Genomic DNA, 21,446 nt, shown 5'->3' on the forward strand with positions numbered 1-21,446 from the left:
GAACGGCCCATGTTCTGTGTTCTGTCGCTGTACATCTCAGAAGTGCTGAACAAATAGTTATATTGACTATGTCTGTCCTAGCTCGCTCATTAATATCTTCATCGAAATTACGGATTGCTTCTCATCCGCTTGTCGTCTCTTTATGCATCCCACCCTGTAGTACCCATGTTGGTAACCATGAAGGCTGGTCATGGCTCCAATCAACACCATCATACCCGGAAACCCTAGACTCATTCCAATTCGCATACCGCTCCAACACATCCACAGATGACATAATCTCAATTGCACTCCACACTGCCCTTTCCCACCTGGACAAAAGGAACAACTATGTGAGAATGCTGTTAATTTACTACAGCTCAGTGTTCAACGCCATAGTGCCCACAAATCTCATTACTAAGCTAAGGTCCCTGGGACTAAACACCTCCCACTGCAACTGGATCCTGGACTTCCTGACGGGCTGCCCCCAGGTGGTAAGGATAGGCAACAACATATCCGCCACACTCAACACTGGGGCCCCTCAGGGGTGTGTGCTTTGTCCCCTCCTGTACTCCCTGTTCACCCACGACTGCGTTGCCAAGCACGACTCCAACACCATCATTACGTTTGCTGACAACACAACAGTGGTAGGCCTGATCACCGATAACGATGAGACAGCCTATAGGGAGGAGGTCAGAGACCTGGCAGTGTGGTGCCAGGACAACAACCTCTCCCTCAATGTGAGCAAGACAAAGGAGCTGATCGTGGACTATAGTTAAAGGAGGGTCGAGCAGGCCCTCATTAATATCGACGGGGCTGAAGTGGAGCGGGTCGAGAGTTTCAAGTTCCTTGGTGTCCACATCACCAACAAACTATCATGGTCTAAACAGACCAAGACAGTTGTGAAGAGGGCACGACAACACCTTTTCCCCCTCGGGAGACTGAAAAGATTTGGCATGGGTCCCCAGATCCTCAAAAAGTTCTACATCTGCACCATCGAGAGTATCCTGACCGGTTGCATCACCGCCTGTTATGACAACTACTCGGCATCTGACCGTATGGCCCAGTACATCACTGGAGCCAAGCTTCCTGACATCCAGGACCTATATCCTAGGCGGTGTCAGAGGAAGGCCAAAAAAGGTTCAAAGACTCCAGTCACCCAAGTGTGTGATTACTACCTCTGAGGGTTTAGAGCTTGAGGAAGTCACCTCATACAAGTACTTGGGAATTTGGCTAGATGGTACACTGTCCTTCTCTCAGCACATATCAAAGCTGCAGGCTAAAGTTAAATCTAGACCTGGTTTCCTCAATCGTTATCGTTCCTCTTTCACCCCAGCTGCCAAACTAACCCTGATTCAGGTGACCATCCTACCCATGCTAGATTATGGAGACATAATTTATAGATTGGCAGGTAAGGGTGCTCTCGAGCGGCTAGATGTTCTTTACCATTCGGCCATCAGATTTGCCACCAATGCTCCTTATAGGACACATCCCTGCACTCTGTACTCTTCTGTAAACTGGTAATCTCTGTATACCCATTGCAAGACCCACTGGTTGCTGCTTATTTATAAAACCCTCTTAGGCCTCACTCCCCCCTAATCTGAGATATCTACTGCAGCCCTCATCCTCCACATACAACACCTGTTCTGCCAGTCACATTCTGTTAAAGGTCCCCAAAGCACACACATCCCTGGGTCGCTCGTCTTTTCAGTTCGCTGCTGCTAGCGACTGGAACGAGCTGCAACAAACACTCAAACTGGACAGTTTTATCTCAATCTCTTCATTCAAAGACTCAATCATGGACACTCTTACTGACAGTTGTGGCTGCTTTGCGTGATGTATTGTTGTCTCTACCTTACCCGTTGTGCTGTTGTTTGTGCCCAACAATGTTTGTACCCTGTTTTGAGCTGCTACCATGTTGTTGTTATGTTGTGTTGCTACCATGCTGTGTTGTTAAGTGTTTCTGCCATGCTATGTTTCTTAGGTCTCTCTTTATGTTGTGTTGTGTTTTCTCTCTTGTCGTGATGTGTGTTTTGTCCTATATTTTTATTTAATTTATTTTTATTTTTATCCCCGCAGGAGGCATTTTGCCTTTTGGTAGACCATCATTTTAAATAAGAATTGGTTCTTAACTCACTTGCCTAGTTAAATAAAGATTAAATTAACAAATATAGCCTCGTTATTGTTATGTCATTTTCTTGTGTAAATATTTTCCTAATTATATTTCTTAAACTGCATTGTTGGTTGAGCGCATGTAAGTTAGCATGTCACGGTAACGTCTACACATGTGGTATTCGGCGTATATGACAAATAAAATTTGGTTTGATTTGGGGACCAAAATAAAATCTTCCCCCACCAAGATTTACATGCCAAAATCGCCATTGCTCAGGCTATTGGGAGGAGTCTAAACCAGAACACTGCTTCAGGTCAATCTGGCATCTGGCACTTAAAGTCCGGGTACATTTCACATGATAGTGTCCATTTATACCGATTCTCACTTGGTATCTATAAATCTGCAGGAGGTGGAGCAATAGTAGCGTCTTAATCAAAGTATCTGGATAAATTGTCAGTTAGTTGTGAATAATGAATGGGGATAAGACACAAAGCAATCATAACAACTATTGAGCTCCATTGAGCTGTTTAACTGAGGCCTCAAAGGGGGTGAGGCTGGGTAAACCAGAAGCTACACTAAACAAAGAAAACAACCAGTATAACAAGACAAGCTATATTCTATGAATCTATTGTAATGATAAAACATGTCAGTTAAGCAAAGCAGAAGAGCTTCACCTTGTTGACAGTCAGTGGTGACACCTGTCAATACAAAATGCTGCAGTGCGCTGTCCACTCAACCAGTTAACATGTGGTGTGCTGCAATGCTTTACTCAGTACATGTGCTGCTGGGAAATTAATCCTGGAAGTAAACAGCATGCAGTTGTAGTCATCCAGCCTAGTTAGTGCTAAACTGTACTGGACTGTCTACTGCCTGTGGACCCCTGCTGGGCCCTAAGTGTCACACAGCTTGTTTAAGGGGATTTCACGCTCCAGATAACACACCCCACTCCTACCTGCCTCTCTCCCTCCTCGCCAACCTCCCTCCTCTCCAACTTCCCTCCCTCTCTCTCTCTGTCACTCCTCCCAGCAGGGAGGAGAATATGCTAATTCAACCAGGGCTTTCATAGATGATGCACACATGTTCTTCCATGCACATAGATGTCAGAGGCCCTACTCTATCATTCTGATTAAGATGGTCTGTGTTTTGACAGATAAAGCGGCTTTAGCGGTGCAGTAGTTCAGTCATGTCACACATGAACTAAAAAAGGCAATCTGTCGCACAATCACATTGCGGTCCTTTATTCCATACAGAGCCAACTACTTTAACTGACGTTGTTCAAGGCAATGTGAAGAAACATGAGCGTGATTGCTTGGGACCCCTTAGTGTGAGAAGATACACCAGCCAGAGATGCCTATCAGTGTGGTGGATATTATCTGTGTCACATTCTCTCTGCACGCTATTACTCATTTGCATCCCAATATATCAGAGTAGTACTGGTTTGGGATTGGCTAAGGTTTGAGCTGGCAGATTGGCATGCAGGGATTAAAGCTGTGGCTTCATGAATCTGTGTCGCCAACAGGAAGGGCCGAGCCTTGTTTGCCACCCTGTGTGGGCGAGGCCGAGGTAGGCTGGAGAAAGCAGGGTGAGGGTCAACCTACCTACGTCAGGGAATTACTTCAGGCTGTTAAACAATGCACAAGGGCCTACTAAAAGTGGCCATCTACAACCATCCCAGACAAGGCCATTGAGAAGTGGGTATTAATGCTGTCAGTGAGAGGGAGACAGGCTGACTATGGCCTGACAGTTAGCGGATGATGAGATCAAAGCACACCAGACCAGACGGAGACTGCTGCTCTGGATCAGATATTATGTCTGTGCCTAGACTCTCTGTTGTCTGGAGTACATATTAACCCCCTGAAAAAAAGAGAGTTGGACCAGAGGAAGAACAATGTGAACCATACCCTTCACTCTGGAAACAGCACTTGGTTTTAAAATTAAATCCGAGCCAAAGTTGGCACTAACAGTGCTCTAGCTATAGAAGGGAAAACACCTAACACAAAACGAGTTTCAAATAGCTCCCACAGCTCACAAAACATTATTTCTTCCATCCCATGGACATTGTAAAGAGAGGGTTGGATAAGTACAGTATACTGCTGCAAATATAGTGAGTAATACAGGTTTTAGTGCTATTTAGCAGACAGTAAATGTAGCCTTGGTTCATTACTAAGAGAACACTCTCCCACTATTATGAATTACTTTCTTTGGGGATCCAAGCCAGGGTTTAAAAAAAATGTCTCAGTAACTCTTACAAAAAGTAATATTTAAGATGTACCAGTGGGTCAGGAACAATAACATGAAGGTGGAAAAACAAGAAAGCTTGACATAACTGCAGAAGTGAATGATATGTTGTGCAATACAGCGCTTCTATCTGGAAACAAAGGGGATAATCAAAGACAGGTGGATAATAAATGCAGATCCATGGCAAGGTGACAACATCATTATGTGCACTTGTCCTTAATCTGTTTGATCAATGAGCACTAAGTGAACACAGGACTACAAACTCACACCTTCCTCTAACTTGGACTTAATCATCAGATAGTCAGCGGACATCTTCTCTCTCATCCCCACGTACGTACAACACCAATGAGGAAACCAGAGGACTCCACCTATGGAGTCAACACATTACGCACTGGGGTTAAATTAAGTCACAGAGAAACCTTCAGGTACCATTTAAGTTGAACTAAGTATCCTAGCTCTGTTTTTTTTATTCATCACATAGGTCTATAAGCAATCTCTCCCATTTTCCTCCTGACACTGCAAATTGGTGTGGGCACACAAGGGCGAGCAAGCTGGAAGACAGATGGTTTAAAAGACATCAGGGCCACTGTGGAGCTATGCAGTCCCTAACCAATTCCTTATACCCTCTAGATAGCTGCAGTCACCATCTGTAGCTGTTGATAGCACAATATTAAAAGGATGTTATTCATTGCATTGGAAGAAGAGCAGGTTGTCAATTATTTAAACACACATTTGGTGTTTAATGCTTATGCATTTAACGTGTAACTACTGTACCAATGACTATATAACTATTTGAGCTCTTCAATATAAACCTGCAGAGGATAAAGACTAAATAAAATACATTCTGCCTATAATTCATTACTGCATGGTAAATGTAATATACAAAATGCATTTGAAGAAGAAAAAAAGAAGCAATTTCCAAGTTAATTATGAATTTCATCTGTTGCAGCCATTTTGGGTTCCACCTATTAAAAGGCAGCATTGCCTCCCCTATGGGAAGCTTATCAGTAATCCAGTGGAGGGATTTTGCTTTTAATTTGTGGTGATGAGGTGTCAGGCAGGTTACTGGGGATTAACATACAGATTTGCACCAATCCTTCTTCACATTCCCCATGCAACCACTGCAAATGGGTCCTTCCTGGGTTGGGGGAAATATTCATCAATCTGCAATGCATTCTGCTCATTTCATGCTTAAATACATCAACTTTCTAATCCCTAATGTGGCATAGGCGCTTTTTCCATTTTTAATAAGACATGATTGAGTTAAATTGAGGAAGCAGACAGTGGCAAACATTATTTACTAGTAATGCCGATTTTCAGGGTGACTTTGTCTCCCCTGTTGAACTGAGTGCAGCACTGTTAATTATGAAACAAAAATCCTCATTCAATATTAAATTGTTATATTTTCCTCATTTTAACCACACGTCGAATCGGATATTCCATTGTTTATCTTTTTGTCATGCGGTTTTGACTGAAGAGCTTTGCCGATATGGTGATATTCCATCACAGGTAGGTGCACTCCTAAGAGACTTGTGCTTTAAAATGAGATGTAATGGCGTGATCTTAACATTACTGTCTGGAAGTTTGTCTACCTAGTGTTTCACGCCAGAATACAGCACTGATGAACACTAGTATCTCTAATGTGTTCATCCTCTGTAAACTCTGTTCCATTTTTATAATCCCTCCAGGACATGATGCAAGTTGAGTTTTCACATTTCCAAATAGTTAATTAACTAGAACACTGGCTGTTCCCTGAGAACGTCCCCTTAATGCAATTAATAACTTTAATCCTCCTGGTTTGTATCTGCTCTAGTAGAGAGAAAAATATGCCAAAATGTTGTTTGTGTCTTGCTTTGAAACAGTCACATTGCACTTTACCAAAGAGCTCAACCTGTCAGGGAGCCCAGCTTTCCATTCCACATTTAATCCAGGACAGCTACCCACCATTTCTTAATTAAAAGGATGGTTCTCAAATAAAAAGAGGCCAATGAATGATATTGGCACAGAGTAGTCAGAGTAGGCATTCAGAGGACACAAAACTGACAACTAAACAAAACATGAATTGCCTATGACATAACAAGCAAACCAAATCAAGGGGGGTAAATTATTATTATTAGCAGGAGCAACTTGGATACCTTGCAGAGAGTTTATAATGACCCATAAAACAATAACAGATTAGGCTTATTTACTACATTATTTATTACTACTTTCAATGCCTTGAAAGAAAGCTGCTTAACAGTAAGTAAAGGTTGCTATTAACACTGCATTTAGTGCATGATAAACACATGTAATGCAAAACAAACATATCCTTTGGAAAATTATTCTTCAATAATCTGATTATATCCGGTATCTGGAATAAATATCACAGGCTAGGGATAGACGAGATGGAGGAAGATACATAGTTATTCAATATGACTGCAAGGTGAATTAATTTACCATATTGCATGACTGTATGTGATTTGAAGTGAAGGATTCTCAGCAGGCAAGCTTGGTATGTGGAGTAAAATATCATACACTCACAATGTGAGCCACTGATGGACAGTGGGAGTGAGCTCATCCATGGCATTGGTGCAACACACACACACCCACAATCAAACGCACACACATGACTAGCAGTTAGAGTGCTGGGCCAGTAACTGAAAGGTTGCTAGTTTGAATCCGCCGATGTTCCCTTGAGCAAAGCACTTAACCCTAATTGCTCTGGTGTTACGGTTAATAACGGCCGACCCTGGCTGTGACCCCACTCTCAGGGGGTGTTGGGATATGCAATAAACAGTTTTCCAATTCACACATGTGTATAATACACACATATAGGTGTGAAATAGGACAAAAATAAGCACCCACCAAATTATTAAACACACACACACAGCTCTTCCATAAATGAAGCACCCCTAAGCCACTGAAGTAGAAGATATTGCTAATCTAAATGAAATAATTTTGACATTAAAGGCCTGCTAAAGTGGCAGCCATGGTTTTGCAGAGGCGACATATTTTGCACGGCCCTGGTGTGGTAGTCCAAAGAGGTAAGATTCAGAGCACTGGGTGGAAGGAAAACAGCATCAGAACTGCGCCCCCGGGCACCAGATGTGTTTGTCCTTGCACCATTTGTCTGCTGTGATGGACAGGGATTCCAATCCCATCTGCGCCCCACTGTGAGAGGAGACTGAACAGGACAGGACGACTTATCAGATAGGACTGGGGAGACTGGGCAGCCATTTGATCTCTGCCCTCTCCCTGTAGGGCACATTCTTACTGCACAGAGACATCAGATCTAATGATGAGCACCAGGCAGTAACCTCTCTACTGATGCCAGATCACAGTTCACACTTTACAAGCTGGATCGTCGAACACACCACTAACATCTCTAACATCACATCACTACCTCCCCCCTCCTGCTCACACTGAGATGTGCAGTTTATAGAGGCTCATTCGACAGGGCTCTTTACAAGGGACTGGTGTTACGAGTCACTGTAGAGACGTAGTCTAATGGCTTCCAATTTGAGAGAAAAAGCAGGGAGAAAACAATGAGTGTGTCCATGGCGTTAATGTTTACTTGCTTGTGGGGATGAGAACAGAAAACATGGCCTTGATTTAGACGAGTCTCACAGCTAAAGGGGGAAAAGCATGAGTGTGGTGGACGACTTGTTATCGTCTAGGGACCAGAGAAATATGAACTGTGTTTGAGAGGTGTTTTGGTCGTCTGGTGAGGGCTGAGGGGATTTCAAGGCCCTGTGATCAAGCGGCACTGGCTAATGAAGCGAGAGACAACAGCATCACATTGCAGAGAGGGTGCAGGGTGTAAATAGGACAGAGGAAAAGTCTCTCTCTCTCACTCTCATTCCCTCACTGTCTACTCCACACATCTCCTCTCATTAATCTGTTTCCAAGTCTGCTGCAAGCAAGAGCTGTCAAATTAAAGTGTGAAAAAAGCCATTGTTTCCTTACTGAAGGAGCCCTTGGGAAACGATTCCAGAGCACAGTCGAATCACAGACTGCAACTGCAAAAACCCACATGAGGCAGAAGGGGGGAAATAGTGTGTCTGTCATCTGAAAAAATGCATTATATTTTTACTATTACATGAGGTTAGATGTCCTCAATGTAGAGCACACATTTGGTGCAGTGATTTTTGTCTGTAAATAGATGGTTTCTTGCACATACTGTACCAGCCCATATCGACTCAGGGCACTGACAATTGCGCATTTTACAGCTTTCAGATCTTCAAAGCTTAAAAAGGTAGCTATGGTTCAGATGTGGGGTAGGGAAAGCATGAAAGCTAGAAGCATCCTAACATTCCCCATGGGAGGTCTAACAGACTAAACATGGAACAAAACTGTCAGACAATGTTACCATAAATAAAGCCCCACAACCATTAAACTCATACCTGCAACTCATAAGGAGAGCGACATTATTTTATAAACTACCTGATGAGATACACTACTGGTCAAAAGTTTTCGAACACCTACTCATTCAAGGGTTTTTCTTTATTTTTTATATTTTCTACATTATAGAATAATAGTGAAGACCTCAAAACTATGAAATAACACATATGGAATCATGTAAGCAAAAAAGTGATAAACAAATCAAAATATATTTTATATTTGAGATGCTTCAAATAGCCACCCTTTTCCTTGATGACTCTTGACATTCTCTCAACCAGCTTCATGAGGTAGTCACCTGGAGTGCATTTCAATGAACAAGTGTGCCTTCTTAAAAGTTAATTTGTGGAATCAGTTGTGTTGTAACAAGGCAGGTGGTTTATACAGAAGATAGCCCTATTTGGTTAAAGACCAAGTCCATATTATGAGAAGAACAGCTCAAATAAGGAAAGCGAAATGACAGTCCAACAATACGGAAAATTACAAGAACCTTTAAAGTTTCTTCAAGTGCAGTCGCAAAAACCATCAATCGCTATGATGAAACTGGATCTCATGAGGACCGCCACAGGAATGGAAGACCCAGAGTTACCTCTGCTGGAGAGGATAATTTAATTAAGAGTTACCAGCCTCAGAAATTGCAGCCCAAATAAATGCTTCACAGAGTTCAAGTAACAGACTGTGTGAATCAGGCCTTCATGGTCAAATTGCTGCAAAGAAACCACTACTAAAGCACACCAATATGAAAAGAGACTTGCTTGGGCCAAGAAACACAAGCAATGGACATTAGACCGGTGGAAGGGCTTGACTCCTTTGGCCCTTTGGCCTGGAGTCCAAATTGGAGATTTTTGGTTCCAACCGCCATGTCTTTGTGAGACGCGGTGTGGGTGAACGGATGATCCCCGCATGTGTATTTCCCATTGCAAAGCATGGAGGAGGTGTTATGGTTTGGGGGTGCTTTGCTGGTGACGCTGTCTGTGATTTATTTAGGATTCAAGGCACACTTAACCAGCATGGCTAACACAGCATTCTGCAGTGAAGCGTCATCCCATCTGGTTTGGGCTTAGTGGGACTCTCATTTGTTTTTCAACAGGACAATGACCCAACACACCTCCAGGCTGTGTAAGGGCTATTTTACCAAGAAGGAGAGTGATGGAGTGCTGCATCAGATGACCTGGCCTCCACAATCCCCTGACCTCAACCAAATTCAGATGGTTTGGGATGAGTCGGACCACAGAGTGAAGGAAAAGCAGCCAACAAGTGCTCAGCGTATGTGGGAACTCCTTCAAGACTGTTGGATAAGCATTCCAGGTGAAGCTGGTTGAGAGAATGCCAAGAGTGTGCTAAGCTGTCGTCAAGGCAAAGGGTGGCTATTTGAAGAATCTCAAATATAAAATGTATTTTTATTTGTTTAACATTTTTTTGGTTGCTACATGATTCCATATGTGTTATTTCATAGTTTATGTCTTCACTATTATTCTACAATGAGGAAAATAATAAAAATAAAGAAAACCCTTTGAATGAGTAGGTGTTCTAAAACTTATGACCGGTAGTATATGTCCTTGATGAAATTGGAGACATTGATGTTTGTCTAAATGGATGTTATTGTAAGAGGTCTTGGGTCTTGTGTTTTGCGCCTCTAAGTGCAACTGGATTAATGTTGGTCTTGCTGTGGTCAGGCTGAGAAAAAAATACCCATTAATTTCAACAGTAAAATAGGATAAACAGCATTGCCTAAAACAGTAACCCTTCTCCTCTACATCATTCTATGTTTGTATGGTTGAGTAGGAAAGGAAAAAATGTATTTTGTAGGCGGACCACAATGCTGAATGGGTTCTAAGAGAGGCATTGGGATAAAAGGATGTTCAAACGGCATGCCTGTTTCTCGGATCACAGATTCCTGACCTTTGTGAGCTAAAGGAGAAATGCTTTGTTTTGTTGACGGGCAATTGAAGAGGTCTTATAAATATTCCATGACTAAAACCATTTCTTGCCGTAACTGATCATTTATCTGTCTTTACAAGAATTTAGGTTTGATGAGAAGACCTAAAACAAGGCTACAAATAGCCATGGGATATCTGTGAGAGGGTGTCACAAAGCTTGATGCTTATACAGTCACACTGAGCTGGGATAAGGAGGCTCCATTAAATACACATGATCCTTTTTCTCACCCCATAACTTTCCAGAAATGCTTACATCAGTTAGTTGTATCACATTCAACAGACTAAGTCAGAACAGAATGAAATAAGAGTAAGCTGCTTATTATGTCCTTGTCCTTGTAGAAAACCCTTAGAAAAAGATAAAAAGATGAGAAAAAAGACAAACAAAGATGTCAGAGGTTGAGAAATATCTCCTTCATCTCCTGAAAGGTGCTGACATGTTTTGTGAATATCAGACACAGTAACAGCTTCATGGTGAAATGTGTCTTTAAAATTATATCAAAGAGACAATATCTAAAAATATATTTTTTTATTAACCCAAAACAAAGTTTTTGCTTTTGATGTGCTCAGAAGGGTCACTAGGGCTTTGTGTTTATAAAAATGATACAGCGGGCTGTTGAGTGGTTTTGGTAGAAGTTTTCATGTCTCCAAGGCCAAAGTTACTGAAACATTAAAAAGCTAAACTGTATGATAGATAATAAAAGATTAATTATGAAAAAAGCTAATGCTCCATATTTGTCAGTTGTTGTTCACATGTGGATTTTTGACTACAATGGTGGAGCTTGCATGCAGATATATCAATTCTAGCTGAACACCAGAATCTGCCGAGCAATAACCATTTTGTCAAGAGGCCCCGGGGGAGGGAGGCAGTGGTTAGACCACATACAGTACACAACCACATCCACATATCCAATCAGATGTCTTGTTTTATTCAAAAGCGTGCCATTGGAGATGTCAGCCAAGGGCTAGGGACGTCAGAGCACTCTATTAATGCATCACAGCTGCTTTACATCTCAGTCTATCTTTCTGTGACTGTTCTCAACTTAATTCATCAGGGCTTTTACTCTGCAGGCATACATTTTCTCACTGATTTTTACTGATAGGAAGAAAAAGGGCTTGACTCAGAGATATCTTAACAGCTTTTAAAAGATACATGACAGGTAACAGATTTATCTGATGCTATAAATTTCGACTGATGTTTGTGTATCGCTGCCTTTTATGGGACTATTTGAATAAGGTCATTGAACCAGTAGACCTAAACAACAGGCCTTTTTAAATACTTGAACTGCACTCCTGAGGATGCTCGTCCTTCCGCATGGGAATCAGGATGTGGACTAGGCACTCTAAATCAAAATGATATGTTGACTACAATTAGAGGAACAATAAAATAAAGTGTATGCAAGCCAAATAAGATTTACTCTCTCCAAAATAACTTGCTTTGTAGCATCATAACCAGTATTTCTATGGTAAAGCACTTCCAAATGAGATCATATTCAGGGGATATAATTTTGTTAAATTCATTGAAAACATAATTGTCTCATAATTGTCTAACTTCTCACAATTATTCCTAACGCAATATCAAATAGCCGCTTGATCGCTTCTATCTGCATTACATTAGAAGAGAGGTCAACATTTCAAATCAAATTATCAGAGAGAATAGATAACCAAGCTGTTAAGTTCACTTCAATGTGGTTGTGTGTTGTTCTTGATATCAATGCCATGTAACATTATAAGTAAGTTAGTGCAGCAGTCTAGGACTCAGGAGTCAACTCAACTCCAGCAGTCTATCTGTGAATGATTAACCGCATGAGTGTACATGTCACTACCGCTATGTCAACGATGCATCCAACTAGATTACAACATGCAACTTTTAATTGAGAACTGCTGAAATTACAATCACAGATGTCTTACACAACTCCTCCTTAAATCTCATTCATGCTTCCCAGTGAGTCCCTGAAGAGCGTTTCATTCAAGAAAAAATATTCAAAGCAACAGTGGCAGCTAATCAGACCTGAGGAATCCTGAAGATATCTTTTGATGTTGTTCTCAATCATAATAGGATAGAGTACTGTAACAGGCTGGCTGTAAGGGATAATCGCTGCAGTGAAAAAAGTAGCCATGGACCTTTGATTCTAACTTGGGCTTATTTCTACTCCTCCTCTTGGTACTTCTCTCTGATACTACTTCAAATAAAATTGTTTGTATTTTCTCTGGACTTCAATATTGTATGCCTTAAGCAATAGTCCATATCAGCTATGTTTTTAAAAAAGGCACTAAACGAGTCTAAATTAATTGTTTTGCTGGCAGACAAGGCTCCGCTGAAGCCAGGTGTAGCGGTGGTAAGGATTCACTCCATTGTGCTGGATAGAAAGCTCTGTAGGCCCTAACAGTTTGTGGGCACCGCTTGTTGCCGTTATAGTGCAATTAATGTATTGTTTAGTGTTGTGTAGTGTCTTTGCTGGCATGCATCTAAAAAAACGTTTTTGAATTTGCCCACCAAGATTTACATGCTAAAATCGCCACTGCACCTCTGTAATGCACAGCCTGGATTCAACAAAGCAACTGAAGCAAAGCGTTGCCTCCCCAAACTGTGCTTTTCTAACATCAAAGAGTGCTCATCTCCCTCTTACCTTCACCCTCACTCTTGCGCAACGACTTTGGCACCGTCTCTCTCTCTCCCTCTCTCTCTCCTCAAAGCTGTCCCTTCTCTAGGAACATGGTCGGTCCACCGATGTGTGTGCGTTGTGAAAGGTGTCATTTTGCCTGTGCATCCAGGTCGTTCCTAATTAAGAAGTGAATTCATTGAGGGCTAGAAAAAGAGAGGGTGCCACATGACCACCTGTCTGAGGCAGCAATCTTCTCGCTAGTACTTGTAGATCCAGACAACCTGGTTCTGATATCTGCATAATTTGACACATCATTCAGGGGGAAGACATGAACAATTGTAATGTCTATTGGATTAGATGGACTGTGAAAAGGTAGAGGGACTGAAAATGTTCAGTTAACAGACCTCAGGCTTTTTCAGAGCGTCCTATAACTCAGCGCCAGGGACAGTATCTATCTACAATAGATAAGTGCTTTGGTAAGTGCTTTGTTTTTTTTGCACTTTCTGCCTAAACACGTTATGGTAGTTTTTCAGGTTTGAACAAAAGTACCTTCTATGTGGTGAATGAGGTACTTGTTACCATGGATGACCAAGTAGGAAACAAGAGGCACACATAATTAGGGGTTTTATTCCAAATTATGACAGAAGATAAACCAAAAGGTGTGTTAAAATAAACAAATATAAACTGAATTGTAAGAACAAACTGTCCTAAAGCTTCAACTTAAAAAAGAACTGAAGTCAAAAAGTCCAGATGTTTAAAAAAGTCATTCACCACATTCTCAGATGACATTGCGTGAAGGACCACTAAGTGAAGCTCGTTTTTTCCCGCTCCTTTATGGAAACCCTAAGGAGTCATAAACTGCATGACCAAAAGTATGTGGATTTCTGCTCGTCGAACATCTCATTCCAAAATCATGGGCATTGATATGGAGTTGGTCCCCCCTTTTCTGCTATAACAGCCTCCACTCTTCTGGAAAGGCTTTCCACTACATGTTGTAACATTGCTGCAGGGACTTGCTTCCATTCAGCCACAAGGGCATTAGTGAGGTCAGGCACTGATGTTAGGCGATTAGGCCTGGCTCACAGTCGGCGTTCCAATTCATCCCAGAGGTGTTCGATGGAGTTGAGGTCAGGGCTTGTGCAGGCCAGTCAAGTTCTTCCACACCGAACTCGACAAACCATTTCTTTATGGGCTTCGCTTTGTGCACGGGGGAATTGTCATGCTGAAACAGGAAAGGGCCTTCCCCAAACTGTTACCACTTAGTTGGAAGCACAGAATTGTCTAGAATGTCATTGTATGCTCTAGTGTTAAGATTTCCCTTCACCGGAACTAAGGGACCTAGCCCGAGGCATGAAAAACAGCCCCAGACCATTATTCCTCCTCGACCAAACTTTACATTTGGAACTATGCATTGGGGCAGGTAGTGTTCTCCTGGCATCCACCAAAACCAGATTTGTCCATTGGACTACCAGATTGGTAAATGTGATTCATCACTCCAGAGAACGCGTTTCCACTGCTCCAGAGTCCAATGGTGGCAAGCTTTACACCGCTCCAGCTGACGCTTGGCATTGTACATAGTGATCTTAGCCTTGTGTGTGGCTACTCATCCACGGAAACCCATTTCATGAAGCTCCCGACGAACAGTCATTGTGCTGACGTTGCTTCCAGAGTCCGTTTGGAACTCAGTAGTGAGTGTTGCAACTGAGAAAAACATATTTTTACGCGCCTCGCACTTCAGAACTCGGCAGTCTCGTTCTGTGAGCTTGTGTTGAGCCGTTGTTGCTCCTAGATGTTTCCACTTCACTACAGAATTTACAGTCGACCGGAACAGCTCTCTAGCAGGGAAGAAATTTGACGAACTGACTTGTTGGAAAGGTGGAATCCTATGATGGTGTCACGTTTAAAGTCACTGAGCTCTTCAGTAAGGCCATTCTACTGCCCATATTTGTTTATGGAGATTGCATGGGTGTGTGCTCGATTTTATACACCTGTCAGCAATGGGTGTGGCTGAAATAGCCTAATCCACTAATATCAAGGGGTGTCCACATACTTTTGTATATAAAGTATACCTAACTGCCCCAGTGGCTTTCCATAGTCCCCTACACACACCACGGTGCGCTCTGTCCATTGTGCTCTCACAGCACAGCGAAGATACAGATTTTGTGCCAACCTGTCACTCAATCATTTTAACTTTTTAGCTATTTTTATCAAGGGACATAAAACTAAAACTGAGGGGCACAAGTTAACTGAGCCACCTTTTGTCCCCTTTTGGAGCCGGGACGGTTTTGCAAACCATTCATTTTCAATAAACATGATCATGATACAACGTTTCAGGTTATTTTAAATACATGAAGTTATTTTAGCATTAACAGTGCACAGTATCAATGTTTGAAAAGTACTTTGCTATTTCAATATGTGACGGAAAAAAGTTTTTTCCTGCAATGAATAGATCTGTGGAACTTTCCAATGCTCCTCTGGAAACATACTTTAACAACGGAATTCCAGAACACAACTGGCTTACATGCTGCCGACATGGAGCACGGAGGTAAACAGAAGACCTTACCTAGAACTTTGACTGTTTGTAGATTAGGATATTAGTTAAATTATGACGTTAGATGACACCAGTGTCTGTTACAACGTGAACTGTAATGTTACGACTGTAATTGTGCATTTCTGCAAAACAGTTATGGGATATAAGAAGGATAAGGATATTTGCTAGGCAGGGTTTTTAACTGTGCGGTCCACGGTACAGCCGTCACACTTGTCATTGATTTGAACTTGTCATTTAACTTTTATATCTCAAACACACATTCCCCTGAGTTCAACATATCAACATCATTCACTTACAATATTCCATACTTTGTTGTAAAGTGATGTCAGAGAAAAATGTCTCTTACAGTTTTTCTGAAATGTTCATTACAATGACTACAATCCAGGCACAGAGCAGGTTGGTGGGAAAGCACCATTTTCCAACACGGCTTTGCTTTTAGCGCCTGACCTTTTGCTGTTGCCTCTCCCTGTAAACTTCGGAACGATGCCACCTCGCTGGTGTGTCTCTACATCCCTGAATTGACATTTAAAAGAGGAACAGATGGCTATAATAATCTTGGATCCTTGAGTGTGGTGCCAAAGCATTCCTTGGGCAAAGTGGTGTCTCTCAAGGAAAGTCGGTTTGTGGCCAAGCCAAGTAAACACTTTGTGCCTGTGGGGGGTCATGGTCCCTATCCTCACCAGTATGTCCTGAATCCTTTCACTGATTACACCTCCCTGCAATTAATCTTCCATAGCAATGAAAATGTGATGTCACCCGCCTTTGTTACAGCAGGCAAAAATGTATTCCACTAATACCACCTACAACTGTTATACATATCCTAAAAAACACAATATTTGTTGTTCCAGTACTTCTACCTCTGTGTTTGCCGGACGACACACCCTGAATATAATTGATTGCTACATACAGTACATTCAGTCTGAAACTGCCATCCTAGAAGTTGTTTGTGTGAGTATCAAAGTTTATAACGTCATCATGTAGGCCGGCTCTGGCTCAACCCATCGGTTTATGGGACCAATCAGAATGGTCAAAATGTGTTCACATTCTAGAAATTGTCAGGGAGGGAGGCAAATCTAGACTCATCTTGAAGAAGAAACATCAGTTGGCCAGAGTGGTGTGGATTGGTAACCAAGCAATCCCTGTGCACTTCTTAGCAACTGCCTGAGGTATTTAGCGCCCTTCCTCAGAGACAGAGAGGTGATATGAGTTGTTCCACAGTCATTTATGGGGCACCAGAATTGTTTGCTCAAATAAAAGTAATTATGCAGTACTGTCCCCTCGTGAAGTGTTGTGTACATTATGCAGTAACTAATCACAATATGCATAGGCCTTATTTACTTCCGAGAGGATTGGATTACAGATAGGATTTTAATTTGATCACCCTGTTTGTAACGGCTTTCGTCCTCTTCGTCTGAGGAGGAGTAGGAAATATCGGATGTGCAGCGTGGTAAGTGTCCATAATAGATTTTTAATAAATCAAAATAAACACAGAACAAAAATAACAAAACACGAACAAACAACCGAAACAGTCCCGTATGGTGCAAACACTGAAACAGGAAACAACTACCCACAACCCATTGTGGGAAAACAGGCTACCTAAGTATGATTCTCAATCAGAGACAACGATCGACACCTGCCTCTGATTGAGAACCATACTAGGCCAAACACATAGAAATATAACGTACAGAACAAAACATAGAAAAACAACATAGAATGCCCACCCCAACTCACGCCCTGACCAACTTAAAATAAAGACATAAAAAAGGAACTAAGGTCAGAACGTGACACTGTTGCAGGGGAACTTTACTGCAATGCAGGAAATGTTCAACTTATTTGAGGTTAAAAAGGCTTCTGAAGTTTACACATTTCTGACTTGATTTTCCCTTTTTCCCAAAATCTATCAACCCCTACAAAAATGTCCATTAATTATAATCTACATAATAATTCACATTTCCTGTTGCTGCAGGATTATTTTCCTGCTGTAGAAAACTGACAAAAATTAAGATCTTACATCTGTAGGAAGTGGATGAGATCATCTTCAGTGCGAAGGGAAGAAAGATCCCCAACCCACCAACAATGTCCTCCTTCAAAACGGCATTAGCGGCTCCATTAAAATCCTGTCACCTTTTTTCTTTACGTCTGTCTGTCGCGCTGAAGAGAAGAGAAATCACAGTCATTCAAATGCTAAGTGACTTCCTCTCCCCTGTGAATATTAGAGAGGAGAGCGGTGCTCCATCATTTACTGTGCAGCCCACAAAAAAAGAGAAGGGGATGCAAAATGAGACTATGGTGCTTTGAATATATCCCCCACCTCCGCAATATCTCATCACAAGCCATTACCTCCGACTGCTTGACACCTAGAGAACGCTGCAGAGTGTCAGTCTTCATTAAGACTCAGCTATATACATGGGCACATACCTAAAACTACATAAGTGAGTGTCACATTGATTTCATCACATTGGCAGTTTTCAAAATTAGTTTGAAAGGCTCCTTATCACCCTTTTTAGACAGAAAAAAACACCTTATCGTGGCAGTAAATGGTTCAATTAGATAATTTAAGTCCTGGGTACCCTTACAAAAATGTACCATGGTATTAGCATGGTAGTTTTCGTTGTACTACCATCCTGCTATGGTAGTGACCAAAAAAAAAAGTTTTTTTTTTCATTGTACAAAAATGAACCATGATAGTACAATGAAAGAAATACCATGGTTTTGTACTAGCAGCATGTCGTGATGAAACAGGAAAGCATGGTAGTTGTTTACAATGTGTTATTATGGTCTGTATCCCACCGTTTTTCAGGTAAAGTGACCAAAAATTATTCATTTATGGTACTCACATAATGCAACATTGACTATTCGCTCTGCAATGGCAAAGCATAGGCCTAGTACCCTCTTAAACCCATTTAGCTAATAGTGAAAAACAACCACACACATGGTCTAGTCATGTGGTGTACCCTCACCTTGGGACATGGATAGGGTATGGTGAGAAGAATGAAGGGATTCTGAAACCTTAAACTAACTATTTTAAATCTTCAAGGCTTAATTCCTCCCACCATCCCCTAAAAACTGTATTGAAGAGAGAAGCACCATATAAACTAACTATTTTAAATCTTCATCTGGTGCTTCTCTCTTCAATAGTTTTTAGTTGTCTCTCACTCATTCATCTGACTTGGCTACTCTTATAAAATTCTAAATATTCACAAACAAAAAACATTTATAAAAAGGTATTAATTAGCATCTTATCGCATAGGTACATTTTCATCATGTAATTATCAACATATCCCTTAAAACAGCAAGTTACAATGGGTGCGTTTGTAAATTCACTCTGGCTATCTACTCCCATTTCAGAGACCTCTCGTCTGAGTGTGCCAAAGCGCAGAATAATTGACAAATTTACGAACGCTCAATACCCATTGAATATGGCCGGTGTCAGTAAACGTCAACAGAAAAGGCTAATTCAATTGTTGCCAGCAGCAGTTACAGTCACCAACGCTCTGGATAACATAAAAACAGCCTAACCAGCTCTGCTAGGGCAAGTAAAATGGTCAGAGTGAGGTGTTCTCTCATTTGTGTCTTGAAGTAGCTAGCAAGCTAGCCAACATTAGCCAGTTAGCTTGGGTGCTTGACTGCCGTTGTGAGGCCAGCTCGGATAAACCCTAACCCAGAGTGCACTCTGAGCGCAGTCTGGTACTCCAGATTGAATTTACGAACACACCCAATGTTTCCCTTTGTTTACACTCTGTGTGAACGTGTGTTGATCCTGTCACCATGACGACAGGCTAGCTTGACTGGATCTAACTTTAGCCAACGTTAGCTTCTATGCTAACAAATTTTAAATATTAATGAAACTATCAAAACATCATCAAAAATAACAATTATATCATTACACTCCGCTTAACTTGGTGTTTAATATGTTATGCTTTATAACTCGCTCACTGTGATGATAACGTTTAAAATATTTTGTTTATCTGGCACTTTTCTCTTAATTTTTCAGTTGGCTTGGCTCTCTCATTCAACTGACTCACTGGCTAGGCAGTGTAGCGTGAGAGCCACTGTAGAGTGATAAGAGTGTGAAGCAACCACTAGAGCGAGCGGCTCCCTCTGCTGGCCCGAAACAAGCACAACACCCCTTGACTATAACTACAGTAAATAATTGCAAAATTCCCAAAATTAGGCTACCATATATATATATCTCACATTCTCCCACATTTCAGGTTGGCAACCCAGGAAAACCAACCATGAGCAAAAAACGGTACTATTTATACAGAAAGTATTATCCCTTTTTCACAGCAATTATTTCCCTTGTTCTTTGATGTTACAGACAAACTAGGACCAATAATAGTAGTCTGACTTCATCAGAAACTTGCCCATACTGCTATATAAATTCATCAATATAATATCAACCAATCTCTTTTGACCTTGGGGCATTTATTTATTTAATGTATTAATGCATAAGAGTGTCTACCATGGTAACGCACAATTAATAAAGATGGTACCATATGATATTTTTTGTTACCATTTATCATATTTATCCATTACCGTGGTAGAATGTATAATGCAGGTTAAAACCATGGTATTTCCATATCCACATCTTACCATGTTAAATATTTGGCAATACCATGGTATTATTTAGCTGCATGAGAGTACCATCATAATTCAAAGCTAAAATCATGGTACATTTCCATGATTCAGATCTATACCATGGTATAAATTATGCAATACCATGGTAATATTTAGGTACAATGGCAGTGCCATGGTAGTACCAAGGCTTAAACCATGGTACATTTCCATGATTCAGACTATACCATGGTATAATGGTATGAATGAAAGTACCATAGTAGTATCATGGTACATTTTTGTAAGGGTACTGAATTTGCCTCTTGCAAGCTGTGTTCTGGCTGGTGCAGAACACAGCTTATGGTACCAACGTACCTTTCACAGGTATAGAAATATCCGTCCCATGTATTATAGACCATATTTTATTAATGCTTTCTCTTTTTGCTTGACAGGTCACAGACGGGGGCACCATTAAGCAGAAAATTTTCACCTACGATGCTATGTTTAATACCAATTACTCTCATATGGAGGACTACCGCAAACGAGAAGACCTTGTGTACCAATCTACGGTCCGGTAAGCATCACAACCAATCATTTCTACAATGAATGTTTAAATGTAATCTTCTCCCATTTAGTTTGTTGCCCTGCTACATTGTACACTATAAGCCTATATAACCTACAGTATATCCCAAGAAACTCCCCATGTTGCTAGGAATTAGTAAGCAGAGGTTTTGCTAGTTCCTTCCTACCATCTGTTGCGGATGATACTGGGACTGGATGTGATGACCCCGATGGAGGGTCAACACCATCATCGTCTTGGCAGGGAGAAGGAGGGAGGGGACGAGAGGTGTTGAGACACTACTCCGCCACTCTGCTGCTCAGGACGTAGATTTCATTGTTGAGCTCTGTCTAAACAGCTGGCCAGGTCAATCAATATTCCCACCACAGAGCTGCTTATTTTCCAGGTAGTGTGGTTCGCCTTTATTTTCCAGGTAGTGTGGTTCACCTTAGGCACAGCTTGGGGCAGCACTACTGCATGCAGGGCTGTGCTCCATACCTCCTTCGCCACCCTCCTTCCCATCAAACACACG

The 21,446-nt window shown here is 41.5% G+C and overlaps 1 protein-coding gene across 4 annotated transcripts in view; it reads left to right on the forward strand.

Annotated features, from left to right (window-relative positions):
- The window catches only part of LOC129850032 (immunoglobulin superfamily member 21-like), a 302,686-nt gene that overhangs the window by 167,576 nt on the left and 113,664 nt on the right, over positions 1–21,446 (forward strand). For all 4 annotated transcript variants that reach the window (XM_055916662.1, XM_055916663.1, XM_055916665.1 and 1 more), the window contains one exon: positions 20,808–20,929. In XM_055916662.1, coding sequence (XP_055772637.1) covers positions 20,808–20,929 — 122 coding nt within the window. The remainder of the gene's footprint in view (positions 1–20,807; positions 20,930–21,446) is intronic.

This window comes from Salvelinus fontinalis, chromosome 3, assembly GCF_029448725.1.
Source record: "Salvelinus fontinalis isolate EN_2023a chromosome 3, ASM2944872v1, whole genome shotgun sequence".
NCBI lineage: Eukaryota > Metazoa > Chordata > Actinopteri > Salmoniformes > Salmonidae > Salvelinus > Salvelinus fontinalis.